Source organism: Ornithorhynchus anatinus, chromosome 13 (genome assembly GCF_004115215.2).
Source record: "Ornithorhynchus anatinus isolate Pmale09 chromosome 13, mOrnAna1.pri.v4, whole genome shotgun sequence".
NCBI lineage: Eukaryota > Metazoa > Chordata > Mammalia > Monotremata > Ornithorhynchidae > Ornithorhynchus > Ornithorhynchus anatinus.
In genome coordinates, this window is record NC_041740.1 from 20536841 (window position 1) to 20556844 (window position 20004).

The following is a 20004-nucleotide window of genomic DNA, read 5'->3' on the forward strand; positions in this document are numbered from 1 at the left end:
AATGGTTTTAACCATTTATTTAGAAACATTTTTCTTAGAATGCAATTATCTATGTAGTATGCACTTTAGTTGCCAGCTAAGAAAGACAAAACTGGCTCCTGCCTTCACCTGACAACCAAATTTATCTTTTTAAAGGTAATACGGTTCTTTATGAAAGATACTGGAATCTTTTTACACTGAGGGTCGGAGGGGATAGGGGGTCTTTAAACATCAAACTTTTTTAAAGACATTTTTACCCAGTATCGTCATTAAAAAAATACTTTCAAGAATGTGATGCAATTTGCTCCCAAAGTCACGGCTGTAAAACTGTAAAGCCACTAAAATCCAGGAAACGTGGAGGTAGAGGAAGAGAGAAACACTGGCACCAGATTATTTTCTCCTTCCCAGACGTACGAGTCACTGTTTTTGGAAAAATCTGTGAAACCCCCAAAATCTGAATTCTTTTCGCTGGTCTGAAATAATTCCAGTAAAGACTGCTTTTTTGAACTAAGGACAGTTCTTTCTCCTTCTGCTCCGGGAAGCCGATCAGATCCGTGTGATCCCGCCACCTTTCTTTGTCTCGTCTCTTTACTTCTTCCTAAGTGCCCTTCCGCTTTCTCCCACAGCTCTTCCAAAGGCAAACTGTCCGTACTTGGGAAGCCGAATTCTTTGGGGTCTTGGTTCACCATGCCAGGGGTTGTGCTCGCCGTTAGAGGCCTCTGACTTTCTTCTCGTAAAGGATTCTTGTCCTCGTGGCTTAGTGTAAAGCTCGAATTAAGGTTCATCTTTTTCAATGTTTTCCCGGGAAAGAGTATTTCGCCGGATTTCCGTTTCATCTGGGACAGGATTAGATGGCTTTCATTCAAGGCGGACACTTGGGCGGACGTATTCACAATACATGCACAGAACCCTCTGTCTCGACTCTCACAGTCTTTCTGTTCAGGACTCTCAAAAGAGGGTCCTTTAGTACCTGGATTCTCCTCGGGGTGATGTAGTTGCACAAAACTGGGCACAACGGCTTTCTTTGCTGCTCTGACTAGGCAAGCTTGGCCACTGTCAAAATTTTTCTTGAATTTAACCGTTGAGCTCAAAGGTTCCGCCGTAACCCCAAACTTTACGGAAGAACTCGGTGCGTCTTCTGTATCCCCAAAGTCCTGTTTCCTCAAGGGTGCTGGAACAGGTCTCCAGAGGCCTGACTGGGAAACCTTTTGCGATTCTACTTGATCCTCACCCTTTCTGAGGAGGTTTCCGAGGGTAGGAACAAAGTATTTGAGAGTGGATTGTATACTGAAATTAATGGAGAGAGAGACAGACACACAGAGAGAGACAGAGACAGAGAAACAGAGAGAATGAACATTAGGAGGGAAATGCTTAAGACAAATGTCACAACAGGTTTCTATGCAACGAGACAGAATTTAACCAAGTAAAATACCTTCTGAACTATTTTCAATCCTACATCCTGGCAGCAAGAGGGAGGGATGGGATTAAATACAGATCACTGTTATACTGAGCAGTATTCTGGCATTACCTGAAATCTTTCAGGGTTCACGCCAAACCATGAAAAACTCAAAACCGTGAAGACATTTAAAATCATTTGGAAGTAAATACAGTTGAGGGCCACAAGTATATTGACCTTGAAAAGAAATCAGCGACTACGAAATTTACTTCAAAGAATGGCTGACCACGCGAATGAGTGATGCCGGGGGCCGCGTCGCAAAAGAATTTTATTCCACCTGACCAGAGTCTTGGAGAAAAGATGTAGGGTGCCAAACTCACTGTGCTCATCTAAGAGAATTGGAGTGGCTTGACCAGAATCGGGGCAGGGGGCAAATTGCCCACTGTCGAATCAACTCTCAAGCTTCCAGAACTGCCCAGGACACGCAACTCAGAATACTGAGGGTGAGGTTTAAGGGGTGACTATTTTTAGCTCCTGAAGCTTTTAAGACTCATTCCCAGAACACGCCATGGGGCCAGGTGAGGCTCTTGGAAAAACCCCGAGAAACCAGGTTAATGCTGAAATTTGCCCAGGTGTTAGCTCGGGCTTGGATAAACCCAGTCCACTCCCAGAATATTCCAAACAAGTCTGGAGGGATGTGCGTGTGTGTATGTTTGAGGGGGGTTCTGGATTCGACCGACTCATGATCTGGCTAATAACAGGCACTGTATCCTCTCATTCCGATGACTTCGGGGAACGATTTGGGAAAGGGGAAGCTGGGAGAGCGCTACAAAGATGGTGACTGGAAAATTACTGCCTCTTTCCCAACCAGTCTTGAAGAGTAGTATTTCTGGATCCACCAGGTAGCGAATAGCTTCCAAAATAGTAATCTGATAGGGTTACTCTTCTTTGGAAAAAATGATCCAACAGTTCTTGACTACATTTATAACACCAAAACAACCTGATATAAAAACCACTTTATTTCTAAGTCGTGCTTTTAAGAGATTCAGGTAACTTGTAATGAAAATTACCTTTCCCTCCTTGGTTCATCACTTCTGAATTCCACAAAATCATAAACTAATTTGGATATTATATCATCGACAACTTGGTAACGGGTACTTTGGGCAAATTTTCGGTGCTGCTCGCTTACAAGATGCTAAAATTCAAAAAGCACATTCACAAGACGTATTAAGGCCTTTTTTTAATAAACAAAAATATGCACACTGGACGTTTTCTCTCCTAAGCACTTTATCCTGCCCAGAAAACACAAAAGCTAGATTAAATCACATGGAGCTTAAAGTTGGGGCAGTTAAAATGTTGTCTCTCTGCCAAGTTTTCTAAGAGAAAACACTTTGTTGTGGGCAGGGACTCTGTCTGCCAACCCCGTTATACTGTACCCTCCCACAAACACCCAAGACAGTGCTCTGCATACAGGAAGCGCTCAGTAAGTAACTACGATTGATTAAAGCCAAATTCACTTATTTACTTAGGTTTCAAAGTTTAGGCCAGCAATTTCTTTGCCACAAGGTTAGTTTTGTTTTTTTAAGCCAATTTGGATTTTTAAACAAAAGGAGCATTACAAATGATTCTACTGAGCCTCCCCAGGGTATTTCTGAGCAGTTGTTCATATTCTTTTAGTGTAGGGAGTGGAGCGGAGGTAATCCTCCAAGTCCCAGGCTTCGCTATTTAAGAACAAGGATGGTGGCCTCCTAGGCCTAGGTCTCTTTTTTTTTTTTTTAAATATTTGTTAAGCACTTACTATGTGCCAGGCACTGTATTAAGCACTGGGGTAGATGCAAGGTTTGTCAGTTTGGATAGAGTCCCTGTCCCACATGAGGCTTACAATCTTAATCCCCATTTTACAAATGAGGTAACTGAGGCACAGAGAAGCTAAATGACTTGCCCCAGGTCATCCAGCAGAAAAGTCTGCTAGGTCTACGTCTTCCTACACACCATGACCGGGCACGGGATGTGTACGTTCGGAGGTGATCCATAGGATAATAATAAAAATACTTATGGTAACATCAAATAGGAGAGCTAAAATGATTAGAGTTTAAAGAGAATAATTTTATAGGTCTCAGTCGGTCTACGAAAAGTTATTCCACGCATGACAGTGCCCAGCTGTCTTTTTGCTGAGGAAAGAAAAAGATAACATAAGAGGGCAGCATAATGCAATGGCTCACTGCAAAGCTTAATTCATACAGGCTTCTGCATGCAGTAAGGATCATTCTTAGTGCTGTTAATTTAAAAATAATTGTTAAATATGCAACACCACTACTTCAACCACACAAAGAAAAATAAGCTTACCGTTTGAAGATCTTCATATTTCTGTAAACAGCATTCACAATAGCCTTTCTTTTTCTTCTCTTTCAGAGGAACTGGAGCTAGAAGTCCACCATCTGCTCTGTTTCTGTAGCAGAGTATCAGATCAATAAAGTATGTGAACAGGTTTGACGTCTTAAAGTGTCAGATTCACAAAAAGGCTAAAATGTCATTCTAAACATTGCTTTCTCTAGTTTGTCCATGTCATGCAACATATACAGAAGCATTTCTGTTCTATTAATGCCCTCCTCTCCCCCCCTAGACTGTAAGCTCGTTGGGGGCAGGGAATGCGTCTGTCTGTTGCTGTACTGTACTCTCCCAAGCACTCTGTACAGTGCTCTGCACACAATAAGCGCTCCATAAATACAACTGAATGAACAAAACTGCCAGTTAAATTTAATCACTAAAAAGGCAGGAATCACAGAGCCTCAAATGAGGTGAATGAGTGCAATATTAATCAATTACTCCTAGGCTCTGAACCCCAAGTAGGCCAGGGACTGTGTCTGATCTGATTACCGGATTACTGCATCAGCCTCCTTTCTGATCTCCCAACCTCATGTCTCTCCCCACTTCAGTCTATTCTTTACTCTGCTGCCCGGATTATCTACCTACATAAACGCTCTGGGCATGTCACCCCCCTCCTCAAAGATCTCCAGTGGTTGCCTATCAACCTTTGCATGAAGCAAAAACTCCTCACTGTCCATTACCCTGCCCCTTCCTACCACCCCTCCCTCCCCCCCTTCTACGGCCCACCCGGCAAACGCCGCTCCTCTGCTAACCTCCTCAAGGTGCCTCGTTCTCGCCTGTCCTGCCGTCGACTTGTGCCCTACGTCCTAACTCTGGCCTGGAATGCCCTCTCTCCTCACATCCTCCAAACAAGCTCACTCCCCGCATCAAGGCCCTACTGAGAGCTCACCTCCTCCAGGAGACCTTCCCAGACTGAGCCCCCCTTTTCCTCTGCTCTTCCTCCCCTCTCCATCGCCCAACTCCCTCCCTCTGCTCTACCCCCTTCCCCACCCCATGGCACTTGTGGATATTTGTATATATTATTACTCTAGCTTATTAATGTGTATATATCTATAATTCTATTCATCTCTTTTGATGGTATTGATGCCCATCTACTTGCTTTGTTTTGTTGTCTGTCTCTCCCTTCAAGACTGTGAGCCCTTGTTGGGTAGGGATTGTCTCTCTCTGTTGCCGAATTGTACTTTCCAAGTGCTTAGTACAGTGAGTGCTCTGCACACAGTAAATGCTCAATAAAGATGACTGACTGAATGATTATCTCATATTTACTTCAGTGCAAGGCATATGGTAAGCACTGGATACATACTATCATTATCCTTCTGTCAAATACTTTTCCAACATTTTTTTAAAATGGCATTTGCTAAGTCCCTACTGTGGGCAGGCACTGTACTAAGCACGGGGGAAGAGGCAAGCTAATCAGGATGAAGAACACAGCCCATGTTCCGCATGGAGTTCACAGTCCTAATCCCCCTTTTGCAGATGAGGTAACTGAAGCAGAGAAGTGAAGCGACTTGCCCAAGGACCCACAGCAGACAGGGAGATGAGCTGGGATTAGAATCCAGGTCCTTCTGACTCCCAAGCCTGTGCGCTAACCACCAGGCTGATTCTCTTCCTGCATTCCTATATATAGCTACTTATGCAGATGAAACGGTATCACCCAGAGAGGAAAACTCAAAAAGTGGCAGAGAGCCAGGCAGAGTTGTGAGCGAGTGTGTGTGTGTGTGTTTGGGCGGGGGGGGGGGGGGGGGGGCGGGAGCACAAAAACCGAGCGAGGCAATGAAAGAAATAGAAGGTGAAAGAGACCAAGATGCCGGTGACAGCCAGGGAGGAATATCCACTGAGAGGGGAAACTGGCAAAGAGACAGAGAAATGGAGAGGCATAATTTAAAAGGGGGAAAGAGAGTTGAAAGGGGGAAAAGAAATCAAAGGGACTGAAGAGGTGAGAGCAGAAAAATGAATAGGTAGAAGGAGAGAGACAAATCAACAGTACAGAACACAGGAGAGAAGATGGAAGACAGAAAATAAGAACAGGAAGAGGGCAAGAAGAGAGGAGGAGGTAGAGTACACTACTTAATACAAGTAATTTTTGTTGTGGAAGAACTCCTTTAACGAACCTCAATTTTGCTTGAGTCGGCTTTTGAACACAAGTAGTCTTATCCGCATCGAATGGACTGCAGGGCTTAGAAGTGGAATAATTTAGGAGAGGCGTATCGGCTAACTGAAGGTAAAATGGCCTGTAATGGCTAGAACAAGAAAAAAGGTCATTACAATTTGGAATTCTCACTCAAGTGAACTTTACGAATTTGTGATGCACATCAACCAAAGTGTGCCTTCGGAATTTTAAGAAACACAGACTTTACTCTGAACTTGTCTTTCATCTATTTTGGGCCAGTTGCTCGACTTGGCTTCAGGTTTCGGTTACAAATGAAAAGACTACATTTGCACTGCCAAGTGTTTCAGGATATAACCCTGAAAATTAGGTGGAGGAAAAATGAGGAATTACCCAGGGAGCTGGTTTCAAAAAACAAACCTATTTTTTTTTTTTTTTTTTATAAACCTGCCTCCAAGAGGTGTCACCGTGAGATGGGAGAATGAGGCATCTCCCATTCTTTTCTCCATCTCAGCATCCCTACTCTATGCTCACACGCATTTAGGCCCGGATTCTTACATTCTCTGCCATTTCTCTAAGCTGGAATCTCTTTTAATGCCAGTCTCTACCTCTAGACTGGAAGCTTCTTGTGGGCTGGGATCATTTCTACCAACACTACTGTACTGCACTCTCCCAAACATTTAACAGGGTATTCTGCAGAGTAAGCGCTGAATAAATACCATTAATTGACTGCTCCCTCTAAAAGGGCCCCCGAAGGGGAGGGAAGAGAGGAGCCATGTTTCCAAACAAATTTTTTAAAATTGCCCCAAAATGTCCTCCTAGAAGTAGTAGTAATAGGTTTCTGAGTCAATGAACACTACGAAGACAAGGAGCTCTCCCACCCAATTTCAGCAGAAACATTGGCTCTCGCTAAATTTTTTGACAAGGCCTCATCAAGGTAGGAGAAACCACTGACTGGTCAGCACTAGTGAAGTTGCGTATCAATATTGCATTTCCTTTCCCGGTGCTTCTTTTTTCCCCCAGGGAAAAGTGATTCAGAAACTCACTTAAGTGACTGGTAGAAGGAAAACGTTCTATAATCAATGCAATTTGTACCTGTAAAACTCACTTGGGCTTCAAAAATCATATAAAAATAGCTCTAGACAGGGACAATGTCTAATTCCCAACCGTGTAGTCTCCCCCAGCACTTAGTAAAATGTTCTGCACACAGTAGGTTCTTAATCAATACTATTTCTACTACACAAACATCTATATCCCTGAGTCTAGAAATACTCCTGCTTCTTTCAGAATCTGGAATATAATGTCTTTCTTTCTCTAAATCTACAGGATTTTTCATTTTGTGTTTCAAATACACGATTCAGAGCTACGACTCACCGTTTCACGTCTTCCACTTTCACAAATGGCTTTTTGAGTCTTCCTGCTTGAGCACAGAAAACATTTTCCTTATAATCTGAACTGAAATTCTGGCAGTAAACAACTAGTACATTTTTAGGCAGAGAGGCTTTAGACAATAACAGTTCTGCATTATCTTCGCCGTGTAGTTTGCCTTCCATCACATGCAGCATGATAAAGACAAAGCCCCCTGCTAAACCCTCAAATTAAAAATACAAGCCAAACAGAAAATTCCACCCCCAATAAAAAAGAGCAAGTGGAACTTTCATATAAATTCCCCCCATACATGCATAGTTGTTTAGGTCTCTTATTAAAACAGAACAGTCTACTTACTTTTTGTTTTCCGATTACCAAGCAGTCTGTCCTTTAACGGGGAGGAAAAAATAAAGACAATGTCAAAAATCGAGATACTCATTTTGAAGATACGGTATGATGCAGTGTCCATTAACGAGAGGGACTGTGCTGATGAGTTAGGGATGATTTTACAAACAGCGAGGGATTATAATAATAATAATGGTGGTATTTAAGTGCTTACTCTGTGCTAAGCACTGTTCTAAGCGCTGGCACTCTTGTCACCCCAGTCATTGGCCTATGTTGTTTCTCAAAGCCTAGAACCCATCTTCAAGTAGTGTCATTTGGAACAGAGACTCCCTAGAGGAATCTCCCGCTCTCTTTAGCTGGCAAAATCCTAGATTCTTCAGCAACTACTGAGGGATCCCATTAACCCTTATTCTCTCTGAATCAAAAAGGAGCTGCAAAGCACAGTCGGACGCAGGCAACTATAATCTCTGCTGCCTGTCAGATCGAGAAGAAAGGCAGAAGACACCGTCAGGATCTGTGCAACCTCGGGCAAGTCATTTTGCTTCTCTGTGCCTCATGTCTCCTGTTCTCCCTCCTATTTAGAGCTTTAGCCCCATGGGGAACAGGGAATGCGTCCCACCTAATTAACTTGCTTCTACCCCTTTGCTGACAACAGTGTTGGCACATAGTAAGCACTTAAATATTGCTTGAAAAATTAAAAAAAAAAGAGCTAGTTTGCCCTAAAATGTTTACTGAAGACCTACGATGACATGGCTGGCTGAGCTCTGGAGAAGCCGCTCGGATCTTCTCCCCATTGCCAAAGCCTTGATTACTGCAACAGCCTCCTCCCAACCTCCCCCCTCTCCCCACTCCAGTCCATACTTCACTGTGCTTCCCGGATCATTTTTCTACATAAACCTTCAGCCATGTTTCCCCACTCCTCAAGTGGCTTCAGTGGGTGGATGGGCAACCATCCACCCTTGCATCGAACAGAAAACTTATCATTGGCTTTATTCCCTCATCTATCTCACCACCACCCATCACCCAAGCCCCATCTCTGGACTGGAACGCCTTCCCTCTTCATATCTAACAGATATTCCCTCTCTCCACCTTCAGAGCACATCCCCTCTGAGGGCTCTTCCCAGACTAATCCCTCCTTTCCTCTTCTCCCACTCCATTCTGCATCTCCCTTGCTCTGGGATTTGGCCCCTTTATTCAGTCCCCCACCCACCCCAAGCATTTACGTATGTAACCAGAAATTATTTATATCATTGTCCATCTCCCCATTTAGACCGTAAACTCGCTATCTGTGGGAAACATGCCTACCAACGTCATTTTGTACTCTCCCAAGTGCTTAATACAGTCCTCTGCACACAGTAAGTACTCAAAAAATATGACCGATTGATTATACTGATTAGCAGTAATCACGAAGCAGCAAACTGTTACAAATCTCTTAGTCTGAAGACTACCAAGGATATACCAGATGGCACCTGGCCAACGCAATACACAGACAAGAACCTCCATCAAAGAAGGGTCTGAGGGCTGTCTCTTAAACCTACTCCATGGCCGCAGGGACATGGGACGCAGAAACAGAGGAGGAAGAAAACAGTATCAAGAAGGCTCGCGGGTCCTTTGGGAAAAACCAAATATGACCAAGATGGTATTCTGTCTGCTAATTCTGCTGTACTGGACTCTCCCAAGAGGCTAGTACAATGCTCTGCAAATAGTGAGCACAATAAATTCCACCGATTGATCATGATGCACTAAACTGAAAATAAACAGAGCAACCGCAATGTTCGATGCTTTATCTGACTATAAGATCTAATCTACTAAAGATGCTGCCGACTTTTACGACAGCTCTCCTGTAGTGACAGTTTCAGCAGTCTTATCTTCCCCATTACCAGGAATTTATTATCACAACTGTAACCCTCTGGAGGGCAGGGATCACAATTACAAATTATTGTTCTCTGCCAAATTTTTCTGCAGAAAGTGCTCAGTAACTATTGCCGATTGATTGCACAAAGCTAGAATTTCTAAGCTACATATATTAAAAACAAGCAAATGTTCACAGAAGCAAATGCTCAGAAACTATTTGATTGATTGCACACAGCTGGAATTTCTACGTTACATATATTTAAAAACATGCAAATGTTCATAGAAGAACTTAGTTGAATGTCATCTTTGCTATTTTGAGTTTTTCCAAATGCCTGAAACACTTACCTCTTCTCTGACAGAGGAACTTGACTTCTTAATCAAACACAATTCTTTCTTCTTTTGCTCAATGTAACATTTAATATCTTTATCAACAGAGAAAAGGGTGATTAACAAGCTGCCTTTCTTTACAGTTCAATATTTTCTTTCCAGTCAAAATTACAGATCTGTTTAACTCTCAAAATTAACTATAAAGAAAACAAAAATGAAAAAAACTCACCATCAAGATGGAGAATTTTCACTCCCCAGGATAAGGCATTTGATAATATACTATTTGGAGTAATGAAATCCTGCAAAATATTAAGTGAATATTTTTATATACAAGTAACTATAGTACACAAGTCTTTCCAAAAAGAAGTATGAGAAGGGAATCATGCATTTGTCTCCTGTCCCACAAAGGAATAATTTTGTGATTCTATAATCCAAGGAACTAGACTTCCTACCCACTGGAGGTAGGGTGTTTTTTGGGGTTTTTTTTTTTTTGGTATTACTGAAGCACTTACTCTGGGCCAGGCACTGTGCTAAGCACTGAGGTAGCCCATAGCCAGGAACAAGGAAGCACACATTTGTATATATCTATATTTGTCTATTTATTTATATTAATGCCTGACTCCCCCTCTAGACCGTGAGCTCATTGTGGGCAGGAATGTGTCTGTGTGTTGTTCTATTGTACTCTCCCAAGCGCTTAGTTCAATGCTTTGCACACAGTAAGCGCTCAATAAATACGACAATGAATGGAGAGCCACACATAAGCTCCTTAGTCAATGGCCTCTGAAGGCAATCCAGTCCCTTAATCCTGCTCCTGGACGGAGAGGCGGGCGGCTACTGCTAATTAAGGCTGATTCGCTAAGGGTGTTTTTTTTAAATGGTATTTTTTAAGTTCTTACTATGTTCCAGACACTGTTCTAAAAGAGATATAAGCTAAGCATCTTGGACACAGTCCATGTCCCACAGAATAATAATAATTATATTTGTTAAGCATGTATTAAGTGCCAGGCACTGTTCTAAAGGAGAAAGAAGATAATCAGGTTGTGCACAGTCCAATTCCCACATAATAATAACTGTAGTATTTCATTCATTCATATTTACTGAGCCCTTATTGAGTACAGAGCACTGTACTAAGCACTTTGGAGAGTCCAATCTAACAGTACAACAGCAACATTCCCTGCCCATAACGAAGAAGTGATAAGCTGGACTGCCTCTTTCACTCTTCAATCGAACAAGTACTTATCGAGTGCTTACTGTATGCAGAGCACTGAACTAGGCACTCAGGAGTGACCAATGTAAAGGAGTTGGTAGACACGTTCTCTGCCCATAGTGAGCTGACAGTCTAGAGGGGATGTCCGTGGCAGCTGAACAGCTGGGAGATGGGTGGGCACATATCATCTCTGGGCGCCGGGTGCTCAGGCAATTCTTCCAGAACTCCGCAATTTATTTATTTCTATTGTCTGTCTCCCCTTTTAGACTATAAGCTTGTCGTGGGCAGGGAATATGTCTGTTACACTGTCATACTGTACTTTCCCAATCATTTAGTACAGAGTTTTGCACCCAATAAGCACTCGATAAATACAACTGAATGAATGAATTGAATGAACTCATGCTCTGGCCCTAAGTTTTGGCTAGAAGGAAGAAGCTGTGATTTGCATCGGTGAAGGACGGATCAAGGTGTGATGACTAGAACCCAAGACTTCCTCAGAAACCTAAATCTCTCAAATAGGAAAAGCAAACACACTGGGTGCTTGGAAGGGACAGGAAGGGAAAGAGACGGACAAGCGCAAAGAAGCAGCGTGGCCTTGTGGATGTAGTCTGGGCCTGGAGTCAGAATGAGCTGGGTTCTAATTCCAGCCATCTGACGTATGACATTGGGACTCACCTCACTGGGACTCAGTTACCTCCTCTGTAAAATAGGAATTAAGACTGTGATGCCCACATGGGACAGGGACTGTGTCGCCCACATGGGACAGGGACTGTGTCCAACCTGATTAGCTTCCATCTACACAGCACTTATCGCAGTGCCTGGCACAGACCTTGTGCCTAACAAATACCATTTAAAATAAAAAAGCTACCCTCTCCCTTTCCTGCCTTTTACTATCCCATTATCCCAGACCGTTGTCCCTACCTCCACAGACACCCTCTGCCACTACCTTGCAAGAATGCAAGTTTCAGAGATGGGAGGGATGATGTAAGTGTTGAGGGGGGTGGAAAAGTTAGGAGGAAGCCCGGGTTCAGAAAGGAAGACGAGGAATTCAATTTGAGCCTTCACATTTTAGGTGCCGGCGGGCCATCTCTATGGAGGGGTGTTGCAGGCAAGAGTAAATTAGAGACTGCAGAAGAGGCGAGAGATTGGGGCTTCACCCCCAAAGAGATGGTAACAGTGAGTCGAAGAAGAGGAAGAATCAAGAAAATACGGTTTGGGCGAAATCAAGGTTGGACAGCATTTGCTGAAGGGAGTAGTGACAAAAGCCGCTAAAGGCTCAAGAATAAAATCTAGCTCTCCAACTTACCTGTTCTTTGATAGCTTTTTCAACTAACAATTTTCCTCGGCTCACGCACACCTAGAAGAGAATAATTTGTTTTATATAAGCTGGGAAAGGCTGTTCAACTTTTACGAAGCATTTTTTCCCAAGATTTCCACACAGCCAATCACTTTAGTATGTATAGTTCACACTAGCGAAGGCATTTATAATCTTTTGAATAAGGTTTTGTTTATCACCAGGGCTCAACAAATGTGGAGATAACATACACCTGGGAGTAGGACCAGCTGGATTCTAAACCCGACTATTCCCCTTGTCTGCTGTGTGACCTTAGACAAGTCGGTTAACTTCTCTGGGCCTCTCAGTTACCTTATCTGCAAAACAAGAATTAAGACCGTGAGCCTCAGGTGCGATATAGACTCTGTCCAACCTGATTATCTTCTATGAATGAATCTACCACAGTGCTTAGTATGAAGTACGAAGGCCCCAGCTGAGAGAGTGACTTGAAGTAACTGGCTGGGAAATTTGGGGTTTTCTGTGAGAAGCCTGGAGATTTTTAAGGAGGGGAGGGATCACGAGTGACCTTTCTTCCCTCCCTGACTGCCACCTTCGACCGCTCACTTTCCTACAGCTTCTTCCCCACTGCTTTCAAACATGCTTATGTCTACACATCCTAAAAAAACCCTTCCTTGACCCCCCGGCTCCTTCTGTTATCACTTCATCTCTTTCCAAGCTTCTTGAGAGAGTCTTCCTCCCCATTCGGCCTGTCTTCACTTCTCCTCCAGTTCTCTCCTTCTCCTGTCTCCACTTCTCCTGGCTTTGGCCCTCTTCAGAAACAGCCCTCTCTAAGGTAACCAATGACCTTCTTCTAGCCAAATCTGATGGCATCTACTCTATCCCAATCCTCCGAGACCTCTCAGCTGCCTTCGACACTGTAGGCTCTTCTCTTGGAAACTTTATCCAACCTTGGATTCACTGACACTGTCCCTTGCTTGGTTCTCCTCCTATCTCTCTGTCCGCTCTTTCTCAGTCTCTTTTGCTGGCTCTTCCTCGGTCTCCCAACCTCTGACACTGGTCGTCCCTAAGTCCCCTTCTGTTCTCCCTCTACACTCGCTTCCTTGAAGAACTCTTTAGGGGGAAGCAGCCCGGGCCTGGGATTCAGAGAGTCACAGGTTCTAATCCCGGCTCTGCCACTTGTCTGCTCTGTGGCCTCGGGCAAGTCACTTCAATTCTCTGGGCCTTAGTAACCTCATCTGTAAAATGAGGATTAAAACTCTGAGCCCCATGTGGGACATGGACTATATCTGACCTGATTTTCTTGTATCTACCCCAGTGCTTAGAACAGTACCCAGCACAGAGTCAGATCTTAATAGATACTATTAAAAACAAAAAAACTGTGGGCCCCTAGTGGAACACTGTGTCTAACCTGACTAGCTTCTATCTATTGCAGCGCTTGGTCCGGTGCCTGGCACGGAGAAAGCACTTAAATACCAGTTATCATTATTATGAAAAACTGGGAATATATGATCAGTAGTCCTATCGTGAACGATGTTTCTCCGCAGACTTACAGGTTATTAATTGGAATCTATTCCAGAATCCCTGGAAAATGAGATGAAATTCCACTACATGAAACATTTGGGAACACTAAATTATCACTGCAGGAATCTGAAGCATAAAATCACATTCAGTAAACAAAAAGCATGATAATAATAATTGTGGTATTTGTTAAGTGCTTACTATGAACCAGGCACTGAACTAATCTCTGGGGTAGATAAGAGGTATATTGGTTGACACAGTCCCGGCTCCACATTGAGTACACAGATTTCATCCCCATTTGTCAGATGAGGTAACCGAGGCCCATAGAAGTAAAGTGACTTGCCCAAGAGCATATAACAGATAAGTGAAGGAGCCGGTATTAAAACCTATGACCTTCTGACTCCCAGGCCCATGCTGTATCCACTACACCATGTTGCTTCTCCATCTTCACAGGAGACCAGAGAAGCAGAAGCTTGCCCTGCTGTTGGGTGGTTTTTTCAACTTTTATAAAAATTATGCCTAATTTAGGTTCAATAACAGTCTTCCTTCTTCATAATCATAATTGTGGTTTTTGTTAAGTGCTGACTAAGCGCCGAACACCGTACTAAGGACTGGGGTAGATATGAGATAATCAAGTCCCAACATGGGGCTCAGAGTCGAAGTAGGAGGAAGAACAGGTACTGCAGTTGAGGAAACTGAGGCCCGGAGAAGTAAAGTGACTTACCCAAGGTCACACAGCAGACAAGTGACAGATCTGAGAGAGGAACCCAGGTCCTCTGACTCTCAGGCCTGGGCTCTTTTCACCAGGTGGTGCTGCCTCTCTTTTTTAATAAAGCACCTGGTATTAGGCTGCTCTGCCACCTTTCAACCCCTAACCAGGGTGGCCTTTTCGGTCCTTTTTAAAAGTTCGTCGGCTTCCATAATTGAAGCATGGTTTAAATATTAAGAAATCTCAGGTGGTGGTGCAGCTAAGACTCCAGTCTTAGTGGCCGTCACGACGAACCTCTTCCGCCTCTGCCTCCACCGTGGCGGGGTCGGGGGAGAGGGGGAGGTTTGCCGCGTCACCCAAAAGCGGCACAGAATCAAGGTGAGAGCAAAGACGTGCTGGGATTGAATGTCCCAGCTAAAAGTTTCCCTCATTCTAAAATAAGGGAATTTAAACGAAGAGCCTTCGAAAATTTATCTCCTTAAAAGGTAAGACACAACCTCTTGTTAGTTCCAGTTCTGCTTGGACTTCACAATGTAAAGCTCTACATGACAGTTTCAGTACAATTCAATTGTATTCATTATTAAATCGTATTTACATTCCATAAGCTAAAGCTCTACGGGACACTTGACAGTTTCTAAGCTTGAAACCTAAGCATTAAGTTTAAGCATGAAACCTACCGCATCCAAAGTCTTAACTGAATTTCCATCGTAGCTGGGATCAGGGGAACTGTTTCCTCCAGTATATGCAGATTCTGGACTTGGGACTGGAGAAATCCGTCCAAACATCTGGGCGAATTTTGCTTCCTTTTTACTGGAAATTAGGTAACTGATATCTCTGCTGAGAAATTCTTCGACTCTCTAAAAGTTTTTTTAAAAAAGTATTTTTAATATGATAAAACAGAGCAAAACATGAATTAGTATGTTATTAGGGAAATTGTACTTTTTGAGGTGGTCGTCCCACACAAATGAAAATTACAAACTGCCAAACTACAGAAAATTTTAAATGCCATCTCTTTTTTAATGGTGTTTCTTAAGTGTTTACTATGTGCCAAGCACTGTGCTAAGTGCTGGGGTGGACACAAGCAAGGCAGGTTGGACAAAGCCCCTGTTCCACATAGGGTTCTCATTCTTAATCCCCACTTTATGGATAAGGTAACAGGAACAGAGACATGAAGTGACTTGCCCAAGATCACACAGCAGACAAGGGGGAGGGCCAGCAATAGAACCCAGGTCCTCTGATTCCCAGGTCCTGGATTTTTGCCCTAGGCCAAGTCGCTTCTCACTTGTCCCTCATTTTGATATCTGCCCCAATGTCGTGGTTTCTGAATGCTAATTTAACTGGATGTGACAGGACATCACTTAAGATAAATAGCAATATCGGAGGCTGTATCACCAACGAAGTGAACTGAATGGACACAGAATCGTTGCTGACGAATTCCCTGGCACCAGGATGCAGCGGCATCTCCTGAAGCTCACAGACAGGAGGGTCAAAGCCGAATCAGGCCAAATCATCTTTAACACAGCCGGAGTTAGGCCTAGGGGGTTTGTTACCACAGACTCAAAGGAGTGATAAGCACAGAAAGTTAATGGACCCATGAGGGAAATAACGGAGATGTTAAAAAGACTCAAGAAGGGCTCAGATACATTCATCATCATACTTTCAGATATAAGACATTTATCATTATTTTATTATTATAACTCCCAATCCCAATGGCCTGGCCAGCTGTTGCAGACATTTAATTCCCTCTTCAAATTACCCGTCCCCAATCCCTCGCCCCTAATGACCTGGCTACCTACTTTGCTGAAAAAATTGAAACTATGAGGCCTGATCTCCCTAAAATCTCCCTTGCTCCTCTCCAGTTTCTCCCCCCTCCTGCCCCTTCTTTACCTCTCCCATCTTTCCCAGCAGTATCTCAGGAAGAGATCGCCCGCCTTCTCTCAAAATCCTCCCCAATGCATATCCGAACCCCTTCATTTGCACCTTATCAAAACATTTGCCCCCTCTTCTTCCCTCCCTAACTGCCATCTTCAAATGTATTTATTAAGCCCTTACTGAGCATAAAACACTGTACTAGGTGCTTGGGAGAGGACAACAAAACAGACACATTCCATGTGCACAATGACTTCAGAGCCTAGGTGGGGAGACAGACATTAATATAAATGACAGATATGGACATAAGTGCTTTGGGTTTGGGGAGAGGGTGAATAAAGGGAGCGGGAGAAAAGAAAAAGAGGGCTTAGTCAAGGAAGGCCTCTTGGAGGAGATGTGGCTTCAATAAAGCTTTGAAGATGGGGAGAGTCACCGTCCGGCGGATACGAAGGGGGAAGGTGCTCCAAGCCAGGGGTCGGAGACATGATAGACGAGATGGAGGTACAGTGAGTAGGCTGCCATCAGAGGAGCCAAGTGTGTGGGCTGTAGTTAGAGAGCAGTGAGGAGGCAAGGTGATTGAGAGCTTGAAAGCAGGTGGTAAGGAGTTTCTTTTGGGTACGGAGGTGGAGGGGCAACCATTTTGAGGTTCTTAAGGGGTGGGGCAACACCAACTGTACGATTTTGTAAGGAAATGACCTGGGCGGCAGAATGAAGTACAAACTGGAGTGAGGAGAGATAGGAGGGATGGAGGCCCGCAAGTAATCAAGGGAGGATAGGATAAGGGCGTGGTTAATGTAGCAGTTTGGATGGAGAGGAAGGGGAGGATTTTAGCCATGTTGCGAAGGTCGAGCCGACAGGATTTAATATGTGGATTGAATGAGAAAGATGAGTCAAGGAAAACACCAAGGTTGAGGGCGTGTGAGACAGGAAGGATGGTGGTGCCATCTATGGTAAATTCTATAGGACGGTCTAATTATTAGGCTATTAAAATATAAAGTAAACATTTAATAATAATGTTGGTATTTGTTAAGCGCTTACTATGTGCCGAGCACTGTTTTAAGCGCTGGGGTAGACACAGGGGAATCAGGTTGTTCCACGTGGGGCTCACAGTCTCAATCCTCATTTTACAGATGAGGTAACTGAGGCACCGAGAAGTTAAGTGACTTGCCCAAAATCACACTAGCTGACGCCAAATGAGGTACGTTTAAGAAGGCAGAACTTACCCCTCCCAATTCCTTCAGATCCATTTCTAGTTTCTCGGCGGTCAGGATCGAGGGTAGATCCAGATAAAACACTTTGCCCCAAAGTGGCTTGTACTTCAGCTTTTCTTGTTTATTGGCATCATTTTTCATCATTTTCAGAAATGGTTTGCTTTTCTCATTTTTCCCTTGCACCTTGCGGGCTGTAAAGGAACAAAAGAGAAACCTCCTAAGGGAATTCTGGAGCCGGGGGACGGTGGAGGGGGAAGGGCAGGACGGCACTGTATGCTTGGCAAGGAACTTGACTACCCACTCTCTTCAATCAATCACTGGTATTTATTGAGCACCTACTGTGTGCAGAGCCTTACTGAGCACTTGGGAGAGTCAGGGTTGACAGAGTTGGTAGCCACTGTCCCGGCTCACAACGAGCTTACAGTCTAGAGGGTTGTGGGATGTACTGAGTTCTTTCTATGTGCGGCTCACTGGACTAAGCACTTGGCAGAGTACAGTCTAACAGACTTGGTGGACATCCCCCTCCCCCAAACAACCTAACAGTCTAGAGGATATGGCATGCACGGAGTGTTTACTAGGAAGTAAACACTCGGGAGAGCACAACACAACAAAGTTCACTAGCCACAACGAGCGCTGCTGTATTGGACTCTCCCAGATGCTTAGGACGGTGCTCTGGACTGTAAGCTCGTTATGGGCAGAGACTGTTTACTGTTTTACTATATGCTCCCAAGTGTTTAGTACAGTGCTCCACACACAGTAAGCATCCCCCTGACTTGTCCCCTTTGGTCGTCCCCCTCCCTGCCCCTCAGCGCTTATGTCCATATCTGTCATTTTATTTATTTGGATTGATATCCACCTCCTCCTCTAGACTGTGAGCTCACTGTGGGCAGGACTAAATGAATATGTTGTTATAGTGTACCCTCTCGAGCGCTTAGTACAGTGCTCTGCACACAGTAAGCGCTCCAGAAAGAGAAGTGAATGAATGAGTGTGTTGTTATTGTGTGCCCTCCCGAGCCCTTAATACAGCGCTCTGCACACAGTGAGCGCTCAATAAAGACTAAATGAATGAGTGGGTTGTTATAGTGTAGCCTCCCGAGCGCTTAGTACAGTGCTCTGCACATAGTAAGCACTCAATAAAGAAGACTAAATGAATGTGTTGTTACAGAGTGGCCTCCCGAGCGCTTAGTACAGTGCTCTGCACGCAGTAAGCGCTTCAGAAATACGACTGCCTGCCTGACCGCCCGTCCGCCGGGTACAGAAGCAGCGTGGCTTAGTGGAAAGAGCCTGGGCTGGGGAGTCCGAGGTCATGGGTTCGAATCCCGACTCTGCCCCTTGTCAGCTGTGTGATGGTGGGCGAGTCCCTTCACTTCTCTGGGCCTCAGTTCCCTCATCTGTCAAATGGGGATGAAGACTGGGAGCCTCACGTGGGACAACCTCGTTCCCCTGTATCTCCCCCAGCGCTTAGAACAGTGCTCTGCACATAGTCAGCGCTTAAAAAATACCAACATAATAATTATTATTCTCTGGGCCTCAGTTCCCTCATCTGTAAAATGGGGATGCAGACTGTGAGCCTCATGTGGGACAACCTGTTGCCCCTGTCTCTACCCCAGCGCTTAGTACAGTGCTCTGCACATAGTAAGCGCTTAACAAATACCAACATTACGATTATTATTCTCTGGGCCTCAGTTCCCTCCTCTGTAAAATGGGGAAGACGACTGTGAGCCTCACGTGAGCCAACCTGATTACCTTGAATCTCCCCCAGCGCTTAGAACAGCGCTCTGCACATAGTAAGCGCTGAGCAAATGCCAACATTACGATTCTTCTTCTCTGTGCCTCAGTTCCCCCCTCTGTCAAATGGGGATGAAGCCTGGGAGCCTCCCTTGGGACCACCCGATGACCCTGGAGCTCCTCCGGCGCTTAGAACAGCGCTCCGCACGTAGTCTGCGCTGAACAAATGGCAGCATTATGATTCTTCTTCTCTGGGCCCCATCTGTAAATGGGGATGAAGACTGGGAGGCTCCCGTGGGGCAACCTGGATGCCCCCCCTGTCTCTCCCCTACTCTGCCCAGGGTAGGCGCTTAACAGATACCAACGTTATTCTTCTTCCCTGGGCCTCAGTGACCTCCTCTGGCAAATGGGGATGAAGGCTGGGAGCCTCCCGTGGCCAATGACCCCGGGTCTCCCCCAGCGCTTAGGGCGGTGCTCGGCACAGAGTCGGCGCGTAGCACATCCCAAGGTTACGATTATTAGCCGGCGCGCTCACCCGGGAGGTGGCTGTCGGGGCCGATCCTCATGGCTCCGGTTGTCAGCGGCCGGAGGAGACGGAGGAGACGAACATGCCGGCCCGACCCGGCCCGACCCGACCCGACCCGACCCGACCCGGCCCGGCCCGACCCGACCCGACCCGACCCGACCCTCCCCTCGGCCGTCGA

General features: G+C 44.9%; 1 protein-coding gene across 3 annotated transcripts; it reads right to left on the reverse strand.

Moving 5' to 3' along the window:
- Positions 1-2: 2 nt before the first annotated feature.
- Positions 3-19932, reverse strand: DBF4 (DBF4 zinc finger). Of its 3 annotated transcripts, none has more exons than XM_029078116.2 (12): positions 19836-19932; positions 17585-17763; positions 15170-15349; positions 12278-12328; positions 9994-10063; positions 9783-9859; positions 7596-7626; positions 7245-7287; positions 5875-6003; positions 3722-3824; positions 2446-2570; positions 3-1266 (listed from the first exon to the last, which is right to left on the reverse strand). In XM_029078116.2, exons 1-12 carry the CDS (start codon positions 19864-19866, stop codon positions 318-320), a joined length of 1968 nt encoding a protein of 655 aa, XP_028933949.1. In that variant the 5' UTR covers positions 19867-19932; the 3' UTR covers positions 3-317. The 3 variants fall into 3 exon arrangements, with proteins under 3 accessions (XP_028933949.1, XP_028933948.1, XP_028933950.1); XM_029078115.2 differs by having other exon boundaries at positions 7245-7290; XM_029078117.2 differs by lacking the exon at positions 15170-15349 and having other exon boundaries at positions 7245-7290.
- Positions 19933-20004: the final 72 nt, after the last annotated feature.

Bases quoted from the DNA above. Each gene is read 5' to 3' on its own strand.
- DBF4 (XM_029078115.2), bottom strand. From the start codon at position 19,866: ATGAGGATCGGCCCCGACAGCCACCTCCCGG. The intron at 17,764-19,835 runs GTGAGCGCGCCG...GTTCCTTTACAG, and splicing joins CCCCGACAGCCACCTCCCGG to CCCGCAAGGTGCAAGGGAAA. The intron at 1,267-2,445 runs GTAATTTTCATT...CATTAATTTCAG, and splicing joins GATGAACCAAGGAGGGAAAG to TATACAATCCACTCTCAAAT.